Consider the following 21741-nt stretch of genomic DNA (forward strand, 5'->3'; position numbering starts at 1 on the left):
GGCGGGTGAGATCAAGGGAGAAAAAAAGGGCGGCGGCATGAGGGAGATGAGGGAGAAAGAGATAGAGGGAGGAAGAGATGAGGGGCTGAAACAACTGGTTTTCGGTGGGTTTCGGCGACAAGAGGAGATGAGGGAGAAAGAGAGGAAGGAGAAAGAGATGAGGGTGAGGGTGGTGATGGAGATGCAGAGAGAGAAATATAGAGGAATAAGAGTGAGTGTGAGAGAGAAAAAAAAAGTCACAGACTCACAGGCAGCAGCGAAGAAGGAGAAGAAGAAAGGAAATGAAGGAAAGAGTCAGCCACGGGGAAAGATAAGGAAGGAAAGAGAAAAAAATAAAAGAAAAATAAAAGAAAAGAAATAAAAGAGAAAAAAAATTTTTATTGGAGTTTGAGACTTTTGGGCAATTGGAAAAAAAAAATTTGGGGTTTCGTTTGGTCATTTTAGGGTTTCGTTTAATTGTTTTTAAACCATAAAATAATAAACTCTAATACATTTTTATATAAAAAATAATTAAAAATATCCTAATAGGCCTAAACCCTAATATCATATATTATATCTTAAACAATATAGAGTATAGATTATAAAATATATAGGGTTTAGTGTATAGATTATAGATTATAGAATATAAAGAATATATTAATTTCATTTATTCATTATACTAATTTTATTTAATAGTATTTACCTTCAGCACGCATTATATTTATCTTATATCACATGAAATTTATTATATAATTTGGTTTCTTCAATATTTTTTATCAATGAAGTAGATATTATGTTAAATAAACATATGGTAAAGTTTCATTCAAAATTCCGTATTTTGATAGTAATTTCCGTCGTTTCTGTCTAATTTCTGTCGAAATTTAAATCTTCAAAATTTTCATCGAAATTTTCATTAAAATTTTTTTGAAATCCGAAATTTTATTCCTTGGTAGATCAATGGAGATTGTGATACAATCCTAACGGGTTGAAATAATTTCTGTACTAATAAATGAGTTCCAATTCCAAGCCTTCCTTACCAAACAAAAAACATAAAGGCCAAGCCTCCAACATTGTCAACCAACAGATGAGAGAAAACTAGGCAGTCTGGGCCTGTTTTCCTTCGTATCTTTAGGCCTCTTTCGGCCTTTCTGTTTTTGTTGGGCTTTGACATTTGTTTCTTCTTTGGTTAATACATTCTTTATTTACCAAAAACAAAAACATTGCCAAATGTCAACTAACAAATGAGATTACCTGTGAAACGACAGCGTCTCTCATACAAGTCCACTTGGTAAATCGTAATTTACTCATCCAGTTACCCTATGGGCTTTGGCGCCAGAATGTTAAAAATACAGGCTATTACTTGTACACGAATGTCAAGGCAGATGAAAAAACCGCGAAATTGGAGAAGGTAAACCCTTAAAACTTTGTTTCGCGCCAAAATATTTTCTCAAATAAAAGCGAAGGCGCGCCAAACATTCTTCATTCCCCTCTTTTTCTTTTTTCTCTCTCTCTCTCTCTCTCTTCGCCAAATCTCTGTTCTATTTCCTAAAACCCATTTTCCAATACCTGTGTTCTGCTTCCAATCCCAGTCCATGATCGAAGACATGGATACCAAACATGTGGCAGAGGAAGAGAAGGTGAAAGTCGCAGAATGGGGTGACAGCTCAGGTGTGGCTATCAATTCCAACTTTGAAATTCCGATGGCAGTGGTGGTTAAGCGGACGAATACGAGCACCGGGGCTCGTATTTCGACCCTGATCAAGCAAGAGGGCTACGAAGAGTCAGATGAGGCTAAAAGGGTTCACGGGTTGAAGCCTCAAAGCTTGGTAAAGAGCCAAGTTCCTGATAGCCAGGAGGGTTTGGTCCAACAAGCGGAACCTGTTTTGATCCAGATCAAGCAAGAGGCCTCTGAGGAGTCAGATGAGGCTGAAACGCTACATGGGTCGAAGCCTGTTTCGATCCAAATCAAGCAGGAGATAGAGTCAGATGGGGCTGAAGCGCTTCACGAGTCTAAGCCTAAGAGCTTAGTACCGAATGAAGGTCCTGGTAGTGAAGAGAGTTTGATCCCACAGGCAGGTCCTATTTCGACCGAGGTTAAGCAGGAGGACTCTGAGGATTTAAATGAGGCTGAAACGCTTCATGAGTCTAAGCCTAATACCTTAGTACTGAATGAAGTTCCTGATAGTAAACAGGGTTTGATTCTACAGGTGGAACCCATTTCCATGATCAAGCAAGAGCGCTTTGAGGAGTCAAATGAGGCCCAAGTGCTTGACGGGTTGATGCCTGAGAGTGTAGTAGAGAAGGAAGTTTCTGATCGCCAAAAGGATCATATTCTCCTAGAGAAAGTCAGGAAAGTCCGATCAGTTGTTGGGGCTGAAGCAACTTCAGGTGATATTAGAGAAGCGCTCAAGAAATGCGGTGATGACCCAGAAGCAGCTATCTGTTTGGTCCTTGATAACGCGGCGATGATGGCTAAGCAAGCGATGATGGTTAAGCAAACGAGACCTCAAAATTTGGAGGATGGGGACTTCCCTGTGGAGCCGGAGTGGTTTTTGGTTGGAAGGACATTTGTCTCTGCGGTTTCGACTTCCAAAGGCAGGAAATTGTTAGACAATGAGATTGTTCATTTATCTTTTCCTTCCGCAAATTCCAGCTACAAAACCCAATGGATTGTTCGTTTCTCAACCAAGCGGTTTGGAGAGGTATATCTATATTCTCTGATTGCACTTTAATTCTTTGCCCAAGGTTCATTTTATATTGTTCTCGCTTTGCAGCTTCCCTGTGCTCTATTAAAAATAATTAAGTGTCATTTTATTTGTTTGAGTTAGTTGTATTTTTTATATTTAGGATTAAAGAATGATGTGTTCTACATATGATTAATTTTATAGATTGGTCGGCTTCCAATGGAATGGGCAAAATCTGTTATTCCGCTTGTAAATTCTGGTAAGGTTAAAGTTCGTGGGCGTTGTGTAGCTGCACCGAAAGTCCTTTCTATGATGCAAGAGATTGTATTGTATGTAAGGTATAGGTCCTATCCATTTGTTACCACATGCATTCTTTGGACATAATCAACTCAGTTTTGTCTGTTCTAATTGAATTCAATTGTTATATGTTTTACAGTTTTTATATTCACCGTTCAATTTTAACGGAGGGTGGCCAGTCTTCATGGAAGATAGATGCTTCCCCCGTCATTGACTCTACAATTTATCCTCTCCTCACTCTGTTCAAATTGCTTAAAGTTCAACCATATAAGAAGGTACTCCCTAATTCTCCTCTGGTGATTTTAACATTCTAGATATACAAATCCAGCCACCAGAAACTCTACTTCTTGAGTTCTTGTTGCTCTGTGTTGTCTTGACATGTGGTTTTGTTTTTTTGCTTTGTCCAGGCTGAATTCACCCCAGAAGAACTTGATTCCCGAAAACGCCTTTTGAATATTGAAGTATGTATTGCCATTCTTTTGTTTTTTTTCATTGATCTCAATTGTTTGAAAAATGGAAATTTTTGTTGATTCTCTTTACGATGGTTTGCTGATTCTCAATTTATTGCACACAATCTTTTGCATTGTGCTTTGAGTACTATTAATATATGAATGGACAATCTGAGTGAGTTCTTTGCAAGAATGGCATCCCTTGGTACAACCAAATCCTTGAATTGGTTTCAACAGTGCTATATAACTTTGAATGAAAGTGTTTTGTGAATTTCAATTAAATATTAAAATTTTAAACATAAGACTGAATGAGACCATATTGGGTTTTTCTATACATATCAATGTTGCTGGCATGTATGCTTCTGCAAACACATAGATTATCATAAATATATCTACGACTCGTTGACATAGACATGCATGTGTACAAAACAGCGTATTGAAGATGGAGCTGCATCAGTGTTGCCCATAGTGAAACGAAGAAAGGGTGGCCAACAGAATCCAGAAGAAAACAATGATGAACAAGCCATTTCAGAGGAATCTCTAAATAAGATTGTTGGTGCAGCAGATGTATATGACTTGGAGGTAGGCGCTTTGAATGCTTATATTTTTCATCAGAGGAATTCAGAGTAATATGCTTTTGAATGTCATCATTCATCAATATCCTCTTGTCTGACCTCTCTCACTCTCTCTCTAAATCTTTTAGGAGATGGAACCCCCAAAGACTCTCACGTGTGTTCTGAAGCTGTACCAGAAACAAGCTCTCTATTGGATGTCAGAATTAGAGAAGGGAATTGATGTTGAGAAGGCAGCACAAACTCTTCATCCTTGCTGGGCAGCCTATCGTATATGTGATCAGTATGTAGTTTAAAACTTTAAAGGAAATGGAATTGGAACAAGGGAACAAAGATTTTTTTTTTTTTTTCTTCTCTCTATTTTTTTCTAGTCTGTGGTAACACATACTACAGCCCTTATAGTCAAATAAAATAGCTCCAAGTCTGTAATTTAACTAAAGACGTCTTCCAGGAGGGCTTCCTCAATCTATGTGAACATCTTCTCAGGGGAGGCAACCACAAAATTTCCAACTGCAACACAGATGGCAAGAGGAGGAGTGAGTTTCTTTATCATCCCTCTATTCCATATTTGCTTTTATTTGTTCTAGCACATTGCTATGTTTCCTTTTTGGGTTTTGGGACTTGGGATGGTTATTATAATGTACATTTTATTTCTAACTTCAACAATGTCTTTATAGATTCTAGCAGATGCAATGGGACTTGGGAAGACTGTGATGACAATTTCTCTAATACTTGCCAGACCAGGCAGACAATGCTCTGATAATAATGAAATTACAAAGAAGAGGAAGATAGATCCAGCTACAAGCACCCCATTGAAACCAAAGGGAGGCACTCTTGTTGTCTGTCCCATGTCTTTGTTAAGCCAGTGGAAGGTGAATCTTCTGTTTTTGTATTGGACAATTTTTATACAAAAATTTGCATTTTTTATTAGAATTTTGACACACCAATTAATGATGCCAGAAAGCTGAAGAAAGAATTGTTTCATATCTCTAATTTATTTACTGATACCTGAAATGATAATTGGAATATACTACTATATTTCTCTACTTTGCAAGATATCTTATCAGTTCTTTTAATAATCTCAGGATGAGCTTGAAACCCATTCAGAGTCAGAAAGTATATCCATTTTTGTCCACTATGGAGGGTACAGAACCACTAACCCCAATGCAATCGCGGTACAAGATGTGGTCTTGACAACATATGGTGTCTTGGCTGCAGCTTATAAAAAAGTAAGGAACTATTACCTAGCCAATTCTTATCATTTGTAATTTGTTAAAATCCACTACACCCAATTTATTATCTTCTCATTCAACTATTTTATCTTTGTTACACATACACTGAAACTTCAATTATGACACAGGATGCGGAGGATAGTATTTTCCACCAGGTCGACTGGTATAGAGTGGTGCTCGATGAAGCACATACCATTAAATCTTCAAGGACCCAAGGTGCTCAGGCTGCTTTTACCTTGTCCTCGCATTGCCGTTGGTGTTTGACAGGAACCCCTCTTCAGGTCTGTTTTCTGTTGTCATACTTGATAAATATGTGAGTATGCATGTTAGAAATTGCAATTGCAGGGACAAAGGATAAGAGCATATATTGTACTATGCTTCTTTACAGTACTTGTCATTTTTTTTTCTAGTGTGGAGAACCATAATCAGTTGTTTCTTATAGAGTTTAAGAGGGATTATTCATTGGTTGTGACACTATTTATGAAATCCATCGGTCATGAATTGCTGCAGAATAATTTGGAAGACCTCTACAGCCTCTTATGCTTCTTGCATGTTGAACCATGGTGCAACTGGGCATGGTATGACAAAACATGTTCAACTTTAAGATATTGCTTCTCTATTGTAGCTATAATAACTGTTTGTTCAATTATGGAACTAGCGGGCATTGTAGCTTATGACATTACTAATATAGTTTTACCTATATGGCTATACCTAGGTGGTACAAATTAATTCAAAGGCCGTATGAGAATGGTGATCCAAGAGGACTGAGATTGATAAAGGCTATTTTGAGGACACTGATGTTAAGAAGAACAAAGGAGACAAAGGATAAACAAGGAAGGTAACTAACTATACTTCTTGAGTTCCTTTGAACCACTTCTCTCTCTCTATCTATCTACATACATACATACATACATATATGTACGAGATTCAATTTTGTAGAAATGATGTTTGGTGCATGTGATTTCAGGCCCATACTTGTTCTCCCTCCAACTGACATTCAAACCATCGAGTGTGAACCATCAGAAGCTGAACGACACTTTTATGATGCTCTTTTTAGGAGATCAAAAGTAAGTTATCCCAACTCTAATTCTGGTCAACCCCCAACCAAGCTGTGAATGTACTTGTAAATGGACTAATATTTATTTTTTACAGTTTTGTTATCTCATAGCACTTCCAGTTGATTTATTTTTGTTCATAGCCTCTTCATTATAACCTACGATCATCCATGATTCTTACCATCTTTTATGCAAAATATTCAGGTCCAGTTTGACCAGTTTGTGGCACAAGGCAAGGTTCTTCACAACTATGCAAATATCCTTGAGCTACTACTTCGATTGAGGCAGTGTTGCAACCACCCATATCTTGTCATGAGGTGGGAGTGGATTTTCATTCATCTTTATCTACTTAAAAACTAATGTTTTTCCTTGTTCATTATATTGGTTTGTTTCTAATTATCTTTGGTTTTGAGATATGCAGTCAGGGTGATACACAAAAGAAATGCAGTCGGGGTGATTCACAAAAGTTTGCAGATTTGGAAGAGTTTGCTAGAAGATTCCTTGAATCTAATCATGATTCTCCCACTTCAAAGCAGATTGTCCCTACCCCAGCATATGTTGAAGAGGTTGTGGATAGTATCCGTCGAGATGAAAACAGAGAGTGTCCAATATGCTTGGAGGTTGCAGATGATCCTATACTTACACCATGCGCCCATAAGATGTGCAGGGAGTGTCTCCTCTCAAGCTGGGGGACACCAACTACTGGTCGGTGCCCGATATGTCGGCAACGGCTCGGAATAACTGACCTCATATCTTGCCCATCACATAGCCGTTTCCAGGTTGATTTTGAGGAAGATTGGAAGGAATCTTCAAAGGTTTCAAAGCTCTTGGACTGTTTGGAACATATTATTCGGTCAGGTTCTGGTGCAAAGAGCATTGTTTTCAGTCAGTGGACTGCATTTTTGGATCTCTTGGAGATCCCTATGAAGAGAAGAGGAATTGGGTTTCTGAGGTTTGATGGAAAGCTGTCACAGCATCAGAGGGAGCGGGTTCTGAAGGAGTTCAATGAGACCAATGCGAAAAGGGTACGCAGCAGGATTAACCTTTATTTTTTTTTTCTCTTTGCCGTTGTGGCAGTAATCTTCTTACTAGTTATTATCCTGCATGCATTACGTTTCAGGTGATGCTGATGTCTTTGAAAACTGGTGGCGTTGGTCTAAATTTAACTGCAGCATCTAATGTATTTTTAATGGTACTTATATCTTGCTTCTATTATTTCCATTTCTTTTACTAGCACTAACCCCTTCCTCCCCTAATATTAAATATGTTATGGTTCATCCTTGTTTAGGATCCATGGTGGAATCCAGCGGTTGAGGAGCAAGCCATAATGAGAATCCATCGCATTGGACAAAAACGAACAGTTGTCGTTAGAAGATTTATTGTCAAGGTGAGCATGCTCTTATTATGGTCTCAGCAGTCTAGAATTGATCCAAGTTTGTCCATGTCTTGGGGTGGAATGAGTCATATTTCACCTGAAACTATGAAATGCTTTCTGTTGGAATCCTGATAGGTGGACTAGGCCCAGTCTCAGGTCCAATCCAATATACTTCTCTATTATGGCACATATAAATATTGTTATCTGGCACATATAAATGTTGTTATATGGCACAAGTATATGAGTCAACTGAGTCTGAACCTGAACCTGAACCTGAGTCGGATTTCTTGGCACAAGTATATGACTCATGTATACAAAAGTATGAGTGATTCTAGCATAAGTGTTCCAAAAGCTCTCTACTTGAATGATGTTTTCCTTTAGCAAGTTAAACAAGTAACTCTTGCTACTTTTGCTTGATTGATTCTTCTTCCATCCACGACATTGAGCTCGTTAAGCAACAATTTGAGCAATCAATGTGAAATGAAGCCCATCAGCAACTAGTTACCTACACTACACTCTTTATTGACCTATCCCACTTGGTCGTCTCATCCATTACATCTCATGTACTTTTCACTCCAATTCTGTATCTTGGTGATTGATTATAACATGTTAATTATGCCATTTGGGTCAATTCCACAGGACACAGTAGAGGAACGCCTGCAACAAGTTCAGGCCAGGAAGCAAAGAATGATTGCTGGAGCTCTCACTGATGAGGAAGTCCGATCTGCCAGAATAGAGGAGCTCAAAATGCTCTTCACATGAACCCCATTATTCAACTTGTTAGGATCTAATTTAGTACATATGTTGAAAGAGAGTTAGATTTGGGGAGAGTTTCTGTGTAGTCTAAAGCTTAGAAGTTAGAGCCCCCATTTTTGTAAATTTTGGGCTTGGCATTTAGACATGTCAAGCATCTTTCTCTCTTATTTATTTTTGGGAAACAATCCAGCAGCAGCCAAGTTAAAATATTGAAAAGATGGCAGATTATGCGAATATTCTCTCGAAATGACGTCTATACCCTTGACCAATGACCACGTTGTTTGGCAGCATCTTTTTAACTCGCATTGAGGTCCTGATTTAAAACGACAATAGAGCGATAGAAATAACAATAAAGTGTGGTGTTGGGCCAAACAAACACTAGTCCGTGAATCATTGGCTTATTCAAGGCTTAGAACTGACCACGTAAGTCTGATCTTAGCCGTTGGTTTGAGATGGGTGATAAGTGGAGATGTGGGTTCAAACGTCCTCTCTTTGATGACGTCCAAGCAAATAAAAAAAGGGTCAAAATCCAGTGGTGCGGGAGTTACTAAAAAGCCCCCGGTTTTTTTCAGTTTGGGGGCGGTGGGGTCGGTTCCTTAATTAAAAGGTAACGTAAGAAAACGCAAGCATTTATAAATGATTTTTAAGGTTAATGAATTATGTGATGCTCTCAGTCTCCGTTACCTTTCGGTTTGGGAGTTTGTTAGCTGGTCAAAGCTGAAGCTACCAACTGCTTTTCGGCTCGGCTTTAAAGTAAAAATATGTTTCTATGAGGAGAAGTAAAAATGAAAAATTCAAGCACATACAAGTATATGGACAAGGATCTCCAACCCTTTCTCCTACCATGATTTATAGAAGGCTAAAATCTTAGCCATTGAAAAGAGAGTAGAGAGAGAAAAAGTAAAGAGAGAAAGAGGAGTTCAATGGCTAAGATTTTAGCCTTGTACAAAGCATGGTAAGAAAATAGGTAGAGGATCATTGTCTAAAGTATATGTTCCTTCTGATGAGGTATATCGATCTCATCTTAAACATAATGAAGTATGACTTGTGAGATTTATTCCGCAATGTAATTCGATGATGGAAGTCATTTATTTTTGAAGTCTTTATACAAATATCATTATTGCAAAAAATTAGACAAATCGAAAATCGTTTAGCCATTTGATTAAAGGACTATCATTTCAAGTATTTACGGAATCATTATATTCATTTATTTATTCAATCACAATTAGATGTCTTAACGATTTTAGATTTGTCTAATTTTTTGTAAAGATAATTATTGTATAGAAACTTAGAAAATATACAGCTTCAGTAATCGAATTACGATGCAGAGTGAATCCCACAAACCATACATCATTATGTTTAAGATAAAATATACCTCAACGAAAGGGACCTCCATAAAAGTATAAACCCTTTGCAGTTAGTGTTAGTGATAAAGGAAGGGAGGGTGAATAAATGTGATAGAGGTAAGATAGGTTAAGATTTGGGTCTTTTAGTAATAAGAAAAATCTAAATACATGTCATTTTGTGACCTAGTAATACCATTTTCAAACACTAGGATTATTTGTGAATTTTTAAATTCAAGAATGAGTATGGAATTTTTGAAATTTATTTTGTAAAACAAATGCTACCATAATTCTAATTTATGTATGATCGAATTAACCTCTAAACACATAATGAGTACAAGACCATAATTCTAATTTGGGCTTAAAAACCTGTACCCCAACACATTTGTAATAGGGTCATGATTTTTACATTCCTATTCTATACATTTGCACTTTTTTTTTCTTTGTTTTCCTTTTATTTTTTAATTATCAAAGCATAAAAACAAAAAAGGGAATACAATCTACAATGTGAAAACCGTCACTTTTGTAATATCTTATAATCATGATTCATGAATGAAAATTATTGAAAATTAAAATATTTAACATCTAAAGCCTAACGTCTTCTAAATAAACCTAATGCAAATGCCACAAAAGTGCAATCACTCAACATTTTTTTATCAACCTCAAGTCTCTAGAGTTAATTACACTTACACTCCCTGATATTTATCGTCTTTTCACATATACCCCCTGGAGTTTCAAAAATTACACATACACTCCTGAGGTTTCAAAACTATTGCATATAACCCCCCACAAGAGAAAAAAACAAAAAAAAACAAAAAAAAAATATTTGTATTGAGGTTGGACCTTACACCTTGAATAATCTTATTAGGCCATTTCACCCTTTAACATGCCTTTTTACATAATTTCTCATCATTTTTTGTCTCACTATAGGGAGTTATATGCAACAGTTTTGAAACCTCAGAGGGTGTATGTGTAATTGTTGAAACCCTAGGGGGTGTATGTAAAAAACCGATAAACCTCAAGAGGAGTAAATGTAATTAACTCTCTAATTTTCTTAGAACATCTGCAGTGGTTGTTCAATAATTCAGTTCAATAGTTTAATTTTGTGAACTGTTATGGCATCTATTGAACTCAACTGCAGTTTTACTTGCAGTAGTACAGTTCAATGGCTTCAGATCAATAACTACATTTTTTAAATATTTTTAAATATTTTTTTACATACTCAAATAACATAAAATAGATACATTTAATTACGATAAAAATTATACCATTAAAATGGTCTCAAAGATATATTTAAAAAGACCAATTTTGGATATATTTTTTTAAAAAATTAATTTCATGCCCAACTTTTATATTTAGATGTTCTCAAAAAAATTGTATATTTAAATAATTTTCAATGTTGTAAGTTTTTTACAAACAAGAAAATATATTAGCAAAGGGAGGTAACAAAAATTGTAATACATTTATTAAATGGATAGAAGAAATGATACATTTATTTAAAAAAGTAAAAAAATAAAAAATTAAAGAGGCATCAGAGTAAACGTTCAAAAATTTAAGATGAGAGAAAATGAGATATAATGCAATCTACGTGTCGACATGAGAGCTGTAGAGATATACACTTTTTCACATCATAAGTCAGCTTATTGAAATTAAATTTCACTTCAGAGTTCATATTTGTAATCTCTAAAATAAAATATTGATCCTCAATTTGAAATGAATTCTACCACTGCAAGTCATTATTTTACTTTTAGTTCAATTTTTTGCAGTAAAATTGAAATGAACCTTACCAATGTAGATACTCTTATTGGACAAGTATTTTCAGTTTCTCACTTTCTCTCGATTCAATTATTTTAAAGAAAATGAAAAAAAGAAAAAAAGAAATTAAGTTCTTAGAGCATGTGCAATGGTTGAGGTCAATAGGCAATTAATACAAGCCTATTAACCTATTTTTTCAATTATTGACTTGACACAAGTCTGTTTTGTTGCAATAGTTCAAATTAATAGCATAAGTCAATAGCTATATATTTTTTAATATTTTTGGTATATTCTCTTACAAATTAAAATTTATAAATTTATTCATTTTAAAAATTATACCCTTGAAATGATCTCAATGAGATATTTAAAATGAGTCCAATATTTAATATTTTTTAATAATTTAAATTTCTCTATTTTAGATTTAAACTATAAAATAATCCTATTAATAAAAAACCATAATTCATATAATAAAACATTAAAACATTAATTCATATAATAAAACCATAATTCATGGCAAAAAAAAATATTGATACACGAAGCCACATGACACAATCTCTTTCCTCCTTTCACTTTTTCTCATAGTGGATCCCTCTACTTTTTTTGGTGCAATTCTAAATTAATTGGCAATTGGCAAGTTAAATTTTTAACCTATCAATTGTCATTTCAATTACAGCAGTGCTAGACATCCCACATTTTTACACCACAATTTCATACCACCTTATGTGACAGCTTACATAGCATTCATACATTGGATTCAAAAAAAAAAAAAAAAAAAAAAAAAAAAAAACTTTGTCTAGTAAAATAATGACACATAAGATGATACAAAAATGTGGTATAAAAATATGGTACATATAGCATTATTCTTTCAATTAATCTATTATCAATTAACATCTCATTACAAACTATTTTTATTTTAAATTATTTATAAATGCCAATTGAATTGCCAATTGATCACCATTCCACATACCGCTAATAAAGGAGCTAGCCAAGCCGTGTGCCAACCATGCGCCCTATTCTTGTCTTTGACTCCTTCTCTTCTTAACCCCCAATACTTCACAAAATTCCATATCTCTCTCTCTCTCCGTCTCTCTTATATATATTCACACACCCCACTCCCTCCTCCTCTCAGTCTATTCCTGACGCAATCTCGCACACACACACTCTCTCTCTCTCTCTATGGCAGACGCAACGAGACCCATTTCCGGCACCCGCCGCCAGCCGAGCCGTCTCCAGCGGCGCGCTCCGCCCCCGGCCTCCCTCCAAATAAACCCCGCCTCCGGCTGGAACGTCGCCATCCCGCTCCTCTCGCCGCTCGTCTCGCCGGATCCGCCGCTCGTCACCAAATCTCGGGACGACTTGCGGAAGCAGGACCTGCCACGTCATCAGGGCGCGGAGGCCGAGAAGTCGGCGGCTTCGGTGGTGTTCAAGAAGTGGCAGCACCCGGCGGCTCCCTTCTGCTACGAGCCGGCTCCGCTCGTCCGTCCTTTCGTAAACGTGTAGTAGGTTAGATTGGGACTGAATGAAATTACTTTTTTCTTTTTTGAAGGACAGTCAGTGGATCTAACGGTGTATGTTAATCGTGTTTCTGATGAAACATTGCTCTGATTTTGCTAATTGTATACATACCCCTTGTTCATATATCATGTACTTAAAATTTTCAATGTACCATAGAATTCAGCTAATCATTTAATTTGTTTTTTCAATTTTTGAGGGGTTTAACTTTTATTGGTTGATTTGGTTGATGAATGTGCAATCTGCAGTGGGTAGTTTTGTAAAATTGGTGTGAAAATGAGATGCCATTTTCATGGTTGAAAAATGATTTGCTTAATCATTGGATCCGACGGTCATGGTTTAGTCAATGGGTTCCTTTCCGATTCCAATAGCCAGTTGGTCAGTCTCCACCGGAGGCATTACCGCATTAGTATTTTATTATCACCTATATCCTAAAAGTTGTCTATTCTCACATGCCTACTTAAAATAAAATACACAAAACAATTTTGTTGAAATCAAGTGGACCAACATGATCAACAATTGCATGATATCAATCCAACCATGAACCATGATGTTCTATGTTCTGGCATGTTTTCATAGGTGCAAATTGCAAAACAATCGAGTTTGCATGCATTTGAGGCTCATTCTAATAACCTTTTATGCATTTGAGTTTCTTTCTATTTCGCATGAATGAAACTCGATGAGTATCAAATTCATTTCTTGCTCCACATTTTTCATCCGATTCAAATGCTAATACAAAAAAATTGACAAACCATGAAAGAATAATAGATGCCAGCATCATGAAGTATTCATCATAAAACAAATAGCAATTATACAAATGAAAAAAGAGTAATTTGGGTTGAATGATATTATAAACAAAAGTGGTTTTTGATCTTTATTTATAAAAGGAATGGATTCGAACTTAAGACTTATTTGACATTATGGAAAAAATACTAGTAAATTACTCTCGAGCTAAAAAGTGCAAATTTCTTAACTCGAAATACACTTTAAAAAAATTAAGCTAAAGGACATTTTATGCACGTATAAGCATCTATCAACGTAAAAAAGGCTGCTGAGGGTTCTGCATATGCAGCTTTTTGAACTAATTTCAGAGTCGCACATATAGTTTTTAGGGCATTTTAAGCTACTTTTTGAGTTGCATATACAGTTTTTACTTTTTATGATGCACATTGCATCTGTAGTTGCTGGAGCGCTCGACGCTAATTTTGTCATGAAAGGTAAATTTTGAGCTGAGTAGATTATAGATTAAATTTCTTTATCATTTTAAAGTAACCAATAAATAATACAAGATCACTAACTAAGTTGGTTAACTTCTATTAAAATAATTTTCTCTTTTTTCTCTTTTTTCCCATTTTCTTTACTTCTCTAGCAGCCTATGTTTATTCCAGGCATGTACACATGGACAAGTGAGAAGTCCTCCTATACAGCATTAGTTGTAATAACTAATTACATTAGGGGCTTAATTATAAGCTTAATTGGAAAAGAAAGTCAAAAGAGAAGAAATATTCAAAGAGAAGGGATTCGTTTGGACCCGATAATAGCCAATAAATAGTCAAATATTCCATGCTTTTGTTGTATGATTTATAATTAATCAATGAGTGGATCAGTGGATGTGACGGTCAGTGATTGTGGCTTCTTACCAGTTCCCAGCTCAGAATAGATATGACCCGATAAATTCATAACAAGGTAAGTGACATGCATCATGCATGCCCAATTGCCCATCACCATCCAGGTGTTGCAAATCCAGTGGTCCTCCAGCAATTCGTTAATGATTTATAAGTAAATATCTACTGTGAGGTTTTCAATTATATATTAGAGTAAATTTCACTAATGTCACATGTAGGACCCACAATTAATGTCTGCAACTATCTTAAAGGCAATTTCGGAAACGTTCATCTTGCAAGAGCACATAAAAGGCAAAAGATCATGTGGTTGATCTTATTGGCTTCCTGAGTTGTGATGGTAGTACTGCTTTATTATATACTTAATAGCAGGAGATACTGAATTCTCTATTAAAAAGTCAACAATTGAATTTATTTGAATCAATTAACCATATGAGTCCCACATGTGCCACATAAACAATATTTAACGTCTAATTGTTAAGTCAGATTTACTGAAGGAGCACATTGTCTTTGATTTCAAACCTTGAGTTTTAAATTGCCAAAATTGAAACATGAGAGAGCAACTTGACAATCTGAGCAAACCTTCGGAATGCAAAATGAAATTTACTATATATATTATATTATGTATATATGCACATGTATGTTCTCAGTTCCTCCTCTATATACACATGTTATATGCAAAAATATTTTGTTATGTGGTTGGGCAGTCTTAGGTTGCCTCATTCTTGAGCTAACTTTGTTGTTACCTCATCTTTGAACATTGTATAAATTTGTTTTATGCAAGAATTTTTCATTATGTGGTTTAAAAAATGATTGTTATATATATACACGAGTTCAAAAAGCGAACGTTATATACATTTGTGATATGAATTCTTATGTGGTTTAAGGGCGAGACGAGTTAAGCTGTCCTAAGTTGCCTCACCTTTGAACTAGCTATGACAAATTTTTGTGAAAGAACTCCAATCCAGACAGCATGATGGAGTCTCTGACTCTTTTTGGCAAATCTAGAAGCATGACACATTCTTTTGTTCATAAAACTATGAAATACTTGAATCCACGAGTTACAACGTAAGCCAGAAAAACCCTCTTTTCATTTCCACTTGATTCAACTTCTCAACATTTCCAATTGATTCCACTTGTTTTCCCAGTTGGGTCAGCTGAAGCAGCAATATCGATCATATTTTTTGTTTCTATATTTATATAAGTTAAATAAAAAACAACCTTCCTAATTTCCTTTGACAAGTTGTGGCCTTACCAAAGGAGAAGTGGCAATCATTCTGATGAAGAGTAACTGCAGAAACTAAGCATGAACTTGGGGAAGCTCTGCACATTAGTCTTCTTTCATAAGGCTTGATTAATAGGTATCTTTGACACAAGGTCAATATAAGCATCAGAATCTGAAATCTCCAATTGCCTACAATACTATAAGATTAATGTAGAATGGGTGTTTGGAAAAACATGAGATGAATTCTGTCACCATCAGAAAAACTAAGAGAAGGAACAAATTTGGGGGCTATTTAATATGTCTTGGAATTTCCATTTGGTCAAAGTCCTCAAGGGTCTGTTTCCTTGAAGACAACCGACATCAAGAGCTTGCAATTTGGGGCACAAATTTTATAATGTCAATTTGGCAGTGTGAACTCCTAGGACAACTTTAAAAAGGACATTGTGGTAATGAAATTTGAAAAGTAATCTCATGCATAACCTCCTACACTGACCATTAATTTGATGCAATATATACCATGAAGGAGCACATCACAACCAGTATATTATTTAATATTTTTTGATGTATGAGAGTAGGACCTTAAGTGTGAGACTCATTCAGAGGTGGTTAAACTGTAAAAACTGAAACATAAATTATGTAGTATACACAAATCAACAGACACAAGTATAACTCGACATCAATATAATATTATTGATACGCATATAACTGAAATATATAATTAATTACTAACCTAATGAAGACATACTACTAGCAATTGAATACCTTCAGGCAAGATGCTCAAGTCTTCTAGCCATTACAGCAATGAATGAACCTCTCACACAATGGGGTAGAGCTTATTGGTTCTAAGTGTTAGCTGTGTGACCAGGGACTTGTTCTTATATAGAGTACTCATAGATTCCTAGTTCTTCTCATCAAGGACTCCATAATCCAATCCTAATAGGACTCTATAAAGACTTTGCTGGATCATTGCCTTGTTTATAGCATAAGGCCTTTAGGTAATTAAGTCTTCCTAGTACAACTGAGATAAGTAATCTATTTAAGATGGACTTGCTGATTTATGTCTTATTAATAAACCTATTACTTGTATCTTAAGTATTAGTGTAATATTAACTCCGAGTAGAACAAGGCATTAGTCCATTTAATTCTTATTTTCTCCCACTTGGACAAGCATTGTTCTTAATCATCACATTTATACAATACTACAAGTAATCTGAATTTGCGCTGGTTTTCTTATTTAACAAGACTTAGCTCAACTTTGTCAAGATATTATATTGAATACCAGATTATGAGAAGCAATTAAGTCATTAAATTGCTTAATCCACTCATAGTCATTGATGCCAATACCATATCCCACATAAGTCATTTACAAGGCATGAAAATGAAAAATTTGTTTACAAATTAGCTATGTCATACTGTTGTAAACTCGGTCCTTAATGATTTTGCCTTCTCCAAATGCAAGATCACTAAATCTTATTAGCAAGATCTCTATACACATGCACATACATTATGCCTTAATTACTGTCTGCATTATCTTAATGACAATGTCACAATCTATATAAGTACACATGTGAATACCACAATGTCACTTAAGATGGACTTGTTGATTTATGTCTTATTAATAAACCTATTACATGTATTATAAGTATTAGTGTAATATTGACTCCGAGTAGAACAAGGTATTAGTCCATTTAATTCTTACATAAACTTGTATGGCTTCATTGTTTTGTGAATTGAGAGTCTCTACATTATTCAAGGGAAACATATAACCTGCAACAATTTAGGCCTTCAAATATGCTATATATTCAAGTAGTACTTCTCAGGAAAGTTGATAGTGCAATGAGAAGCAAGAAAACACCCTTTCTTCTAAGATTTACCATTAATATAAGGTACCTGCAGTGCAGATACCCTCTTCCAGCCTCATTAATCCAATGAGTTTTCCTTGTAATTGAAAGCTGCAGCTGATGAGTAGCATGAAAACTATAATTTTTACATTGCACCTCTATATACCAATTTAATTTCATAAAATCAAAGAGAGAAAGTCCTACATCATCTAATTAAAGCAGGTCACATGCATCTTCCATTTCTTGGTATATTTGCTCCTCACGCTTGGGCCAGTCTCAGATGCCCAATGCCCCATACTTGGGCCTCACGCTTGGGCCAGTCTCAGATGATCACTTGAATGTGGTCTATAATGTGGGGCCGACCCAAATTAATCATGTTTCACCAATGGCCAGCCTTCTATATTCATGGCACTGGGCCACTGGCATTTCATAGGCCCTTCTGCGAAACAAGACTAGGGAAAGGAAAAAGAAAAGAAAAATATCAGACAACTTAGAGATTGGCTTAAGCCTTAGGTTATCATAAGTGGTGAGAGTGGTAAGGATAAAAGTTAGGATTAGATTAGGTTTAGGGTTGGATTTCTTCTTATGTAATTAAAAAAAACTTAAAGATTGGCCATGTGAAAGAAAATAACAATAATACTACATGTACTACATTTTTGTACCATCTTGTATATCACTTCTCTAATAGAGATAGAATTTATTTGTACTGGTGTATCCCACTTTTATTAGAGAAGTAGTACACAAAATAGTACCAAAAATATAATATACCTAGCATTACTCAAAAACTAATAGAACAGCCAGAGCCGGTCAAAATACACAATAAAATCCCATTGAGCCCATTGCCAAAAAAGCCTAAAGACCTAAACAAAAACAAAAACAAAAGAACAAGAAGCTCCACCAGCAGGTTACGAACACCAACACTACCACCTCCACAATGAAAGTGACACTCTGTTTTGTAAAGGAAGCAAAAGGTGACTGAAAGACGTAATTTGTGGGGGAAAAGTAGAACAGGCCCAGCCCTCCCATGCCCTCCTATATTCTCCACAACAAAGTGACTCCAAACACAAACTTACATGCAAAATGGCGGGAAGCTGTAATCATCAACCAATCCCTTTTGTGGGTTTTTCCTCTGTTTGACATTTCTTTTACTACTCCACTAAACATGTTATTTTCTAAGATTGGGATATATAGGTAATTGGAGACCCCACAGTGAATATCACGGGCACTGAGGCACTTGTGGCCAAGTGTTGCAGCAGCTTATATATGCATATATGGTTGTAACTTGTGTACAGTTCTACTGATTTTTGCCTTGTCAAATTGGAAGATCTAGCATATGGGTTTATGTGTGACTCATTCAAATATCAAGTACATAGTGATCACTTTTAGTGATATATGCTACATTGGAAGCAGAAAGTAATTGACTTGAAAGAGCATTTCTTTTGCTAATTCATTTTCTTTTGTACTAATAAAGTGAAAGCTAAATAAATCAACTAGCTCAAGGAAGATTTTAAAGTACAAGGTCTTGGCCGGCCGTTGCATTGTGATTTGTGTGATGCCCTTTTGTACAATAATTTGGACTGCAAAGGCACATAGATGATGATATATATGCATGCATGGGCTGGTCAAAGCAAATGCGCATGTCTAAGATGATCATAGGAGCCCAAAGCAAAGGTAAAGGCACCCAAATGATAGGGATAGGAAAGGTGTGCCAAGGTGTGGTCCTCTAATCCTCTAACTTTGAGCCCCTTGATGAGCACTTTTCCACTCTAACCAAGTACTCAATTCCATTGTATATGATCACTCTCATAAGAGAAAAAAGAAAAAAGAAAAAAAAAAAAAAGCTCCATTATAGAGCAATTAATGGTTTAAGTACAGCCTAACATTAGGGTGCTCTTAATTTAAAGCCCTTAGAGAATTAGGTCGATCTAAAAACTCAAAGAAAGTGAAAATTAATTATGCATGCCCCACTGCACTAACAGAGGGTGGCTAGCTAGCAAATGGGCAACACATTGTGTCACATTTTAGCCACATGTTTGATATATCGAAGTGGTAGGAACGTGATGTTTTCTATATAGCTGTTTTATCTTCATGTCTCCATATATATCAAAGCATATATTGCCATGTCCCCTTGTAAAATGGAGGTCATGACTCCCACATGATTTTATGGGCAAGATTGATCTAGATGGTTTTAGAACCCTCTGATCTGCAAGATTAATCTAATAAGTTTTTGATGAGCTAGATTAATCATATCAACCTAACTAATTAATCAAAGATAATACATAGCATAAAAGAACAAAACTTTCAAATTTTGTGTGGTCTACTGGCTACTCAGAAGCATCATAGAGTAGGTTCACTTGCTTTCTTCAAAGTATTTCTCACAAATAATTAACAATCAATCACAGAGGAAAAAGAAGCCTAACCCAATATTTTATGCAAAGCCTATATATGAATTAGTTGGCCATTTTTCTTTTTGTCATTATTTGCTTGATCTTTGCAAGGAGGATGTCCATTTGGGCTGTGGTGGTCGCCCTTAAGTAAGCGTTGTCTGCATAAAAACAAGCCACCAACTCCCACTATGATTAACTTTTGACAAAGGCCCCCTCATCAGCTTGGTCAAGTTTCATCCCTAAACCTCTTTTTCCCACATTATTAGTAGACAAATCTAATCAAAAGTCACACGTTGCAAGCTACAGGACTAAATATAAGTTTGAGAGGGACAGAGCATATGGCATTTTACTATCCTTCCTGATCCCTTGGGAAGCAGCTTAAACTATTCAAAGATTTTAAGAATTCCTACTCGCTTTCCTTGAATTATTGGGAAAAGAAAAAAGGCAAAAAGACAAAATGAGAGAAATTCTGCAATACATATAATTACTGTATGGTATACAATTATTTTTTGATATTTGGATATGGATGAATTCACTTTTCCACTAATAAGATATAGATTATAGATTCTTTTATCATTGAATGTGATTTTATGCTTACAATCAACCATTTTACTAAAGGCGAACTCATGAAAGGTGAAAGAACAAAGAGGGTCTAGTGAGTTGTTAGATGGGGGCCAATTTGCAGTGTCAAACTAAATCAATTAATTCTAGATGAGCAGGTAACACCTAAATCAATTAATTCTAGCTGGTAGCAAACTTGCAAGCTAAAAGTTTATATATTTATAAAGTGGACCCACCAACATTCCCTACTTTTTAATCCATTTTTCCATAGATAGAAGAAGCTTTGTCATCAAATTGTCCAAGTTTCCAAAATAAAAGACCCAACATATAAACCCTAAACCCATTAGAGTTTAGAAGGTGGCACATGCATAATAGTTGGCCCCTACTGCAAAATTTGAAATCACTGATTTGGAAACCCCAAATTGCAAAGCAGTTTGCCTACCACTTTCAGAAAGAAAATTAACAATACCTAGCTGAAAATTTTATGTACTTCTTTCCTATTAGATGGATCTAATTGTGACCACATAAACCCTAAAACACTTCCTATTGCTCTGGTCTACTCTACATATGTGAGAAAACTTGGATATGAAGTCAGAGACCCTAGAAGGCTAGAAGTCATGGTGGTTTAGTTTCTTCTTCTTGCCCCAAAATAAATCAAGTCAAAACCACTTGCCTTATTATACCTTAACATTCAATATGAAAACCAGAAAAGCAAAGCCACTGAAATCATCAATGTTTGACCTGAATACTTATTGTAAAATGTTTATTGTCCAATTAAACATCACACATGTCATGTACTCATGTTTACTAATAATAATTAAAAAACCCAAAATCTGATAAATCTTATTTTTGGCCAGTAAAAAAAAAAAAAAAGGAAGACCCTTGTTTAAAAGTTAAAATTACCTACCTGACCTCATCACTCATGAGCAAGCAGAGAGAGAGGGAGAGGGAGTCGGACCATTTTGAAATTTCAATTAAATTTCCACAAAAACAAAAGAAACAAACAAATTCATAAACCAAAAAACTCCCAGAGTGAGAGAGTCAGACCACTTTGAAATGTTTTGAAAACAAAAGTTCAACTACTTTAAATACCTAC

At 35.5% G+C, this 21741-nt stretch overlaps 2 protein-coding genes across 2 annotated transcripts; both read left to right on the plus strand.

Moving 5' to 3' along the window:
• The first annotated feature begins 1583 nt into the window (after positions 1–1583).
• On the plus strand, positions 1584–8476 carry LOC147293903 (Helicase protein with RING/U-box domain-containing protein). The gene is made up of 19 exons (XM_086231143.1): positions 1584–1841; positions 2001–2681; positions 2868–3001; positions 3100–3235; positions 3368–3421; positions 3842–3991; positions 4113–4264; positions 4433–4517; positions 4659–4853; positions 5067–5210; positions 5342–5494; positions 5724–5791; positions 5929–6051; positions 6181–6280; positions 6473–6585; positions 6690–7293; positions 7389–7460; positions 7557–7655; positions 8283–8476. Exons 1-19 carry the CDS (start codon positions 1584–1586, stop codon positions 8403–8405), a joined length of 3444 nt encoding a protein of 1147 aa, XP_086087269.1. The 3' UTR covers positions 8406–8476.
• Positions 8477–12592: 4116 nt separating this feature from the next.
• LOC147293904 (uncharacterized protein At4g14450, chloroplastic-like) lies at positions 12593–13200 on the plus strand. The gene has a single exon (XM_086233835.1). It carries the CDS (start codon positions 12674–12676, stop codon positions 12995–12997), a length of 324 nt encoding a protein of 107 aa, XP_086089961.1. The 5' UTR covers positions 12593–12673; the 3' UTR covers positions 12998–13200.
• Positions 13201–21741: the final 8541 nt, after the last annotated feature.

The sequence above is a fragment of the Dryas octopetala genome, chromosome 2, assembly GCF_963921425.1.
Source record: "Dryas octopetala chromosome 2, drDryOcto1.1, whole genome shotgun sequence".
Classification (NCBI taxonomy): domain Eukaryota; kingdom Viridiplantae; phylum Streptophyta; class Magnoliopsida; order Rosales; family Rosaceae; genus Dryas; species Dryas octopetala.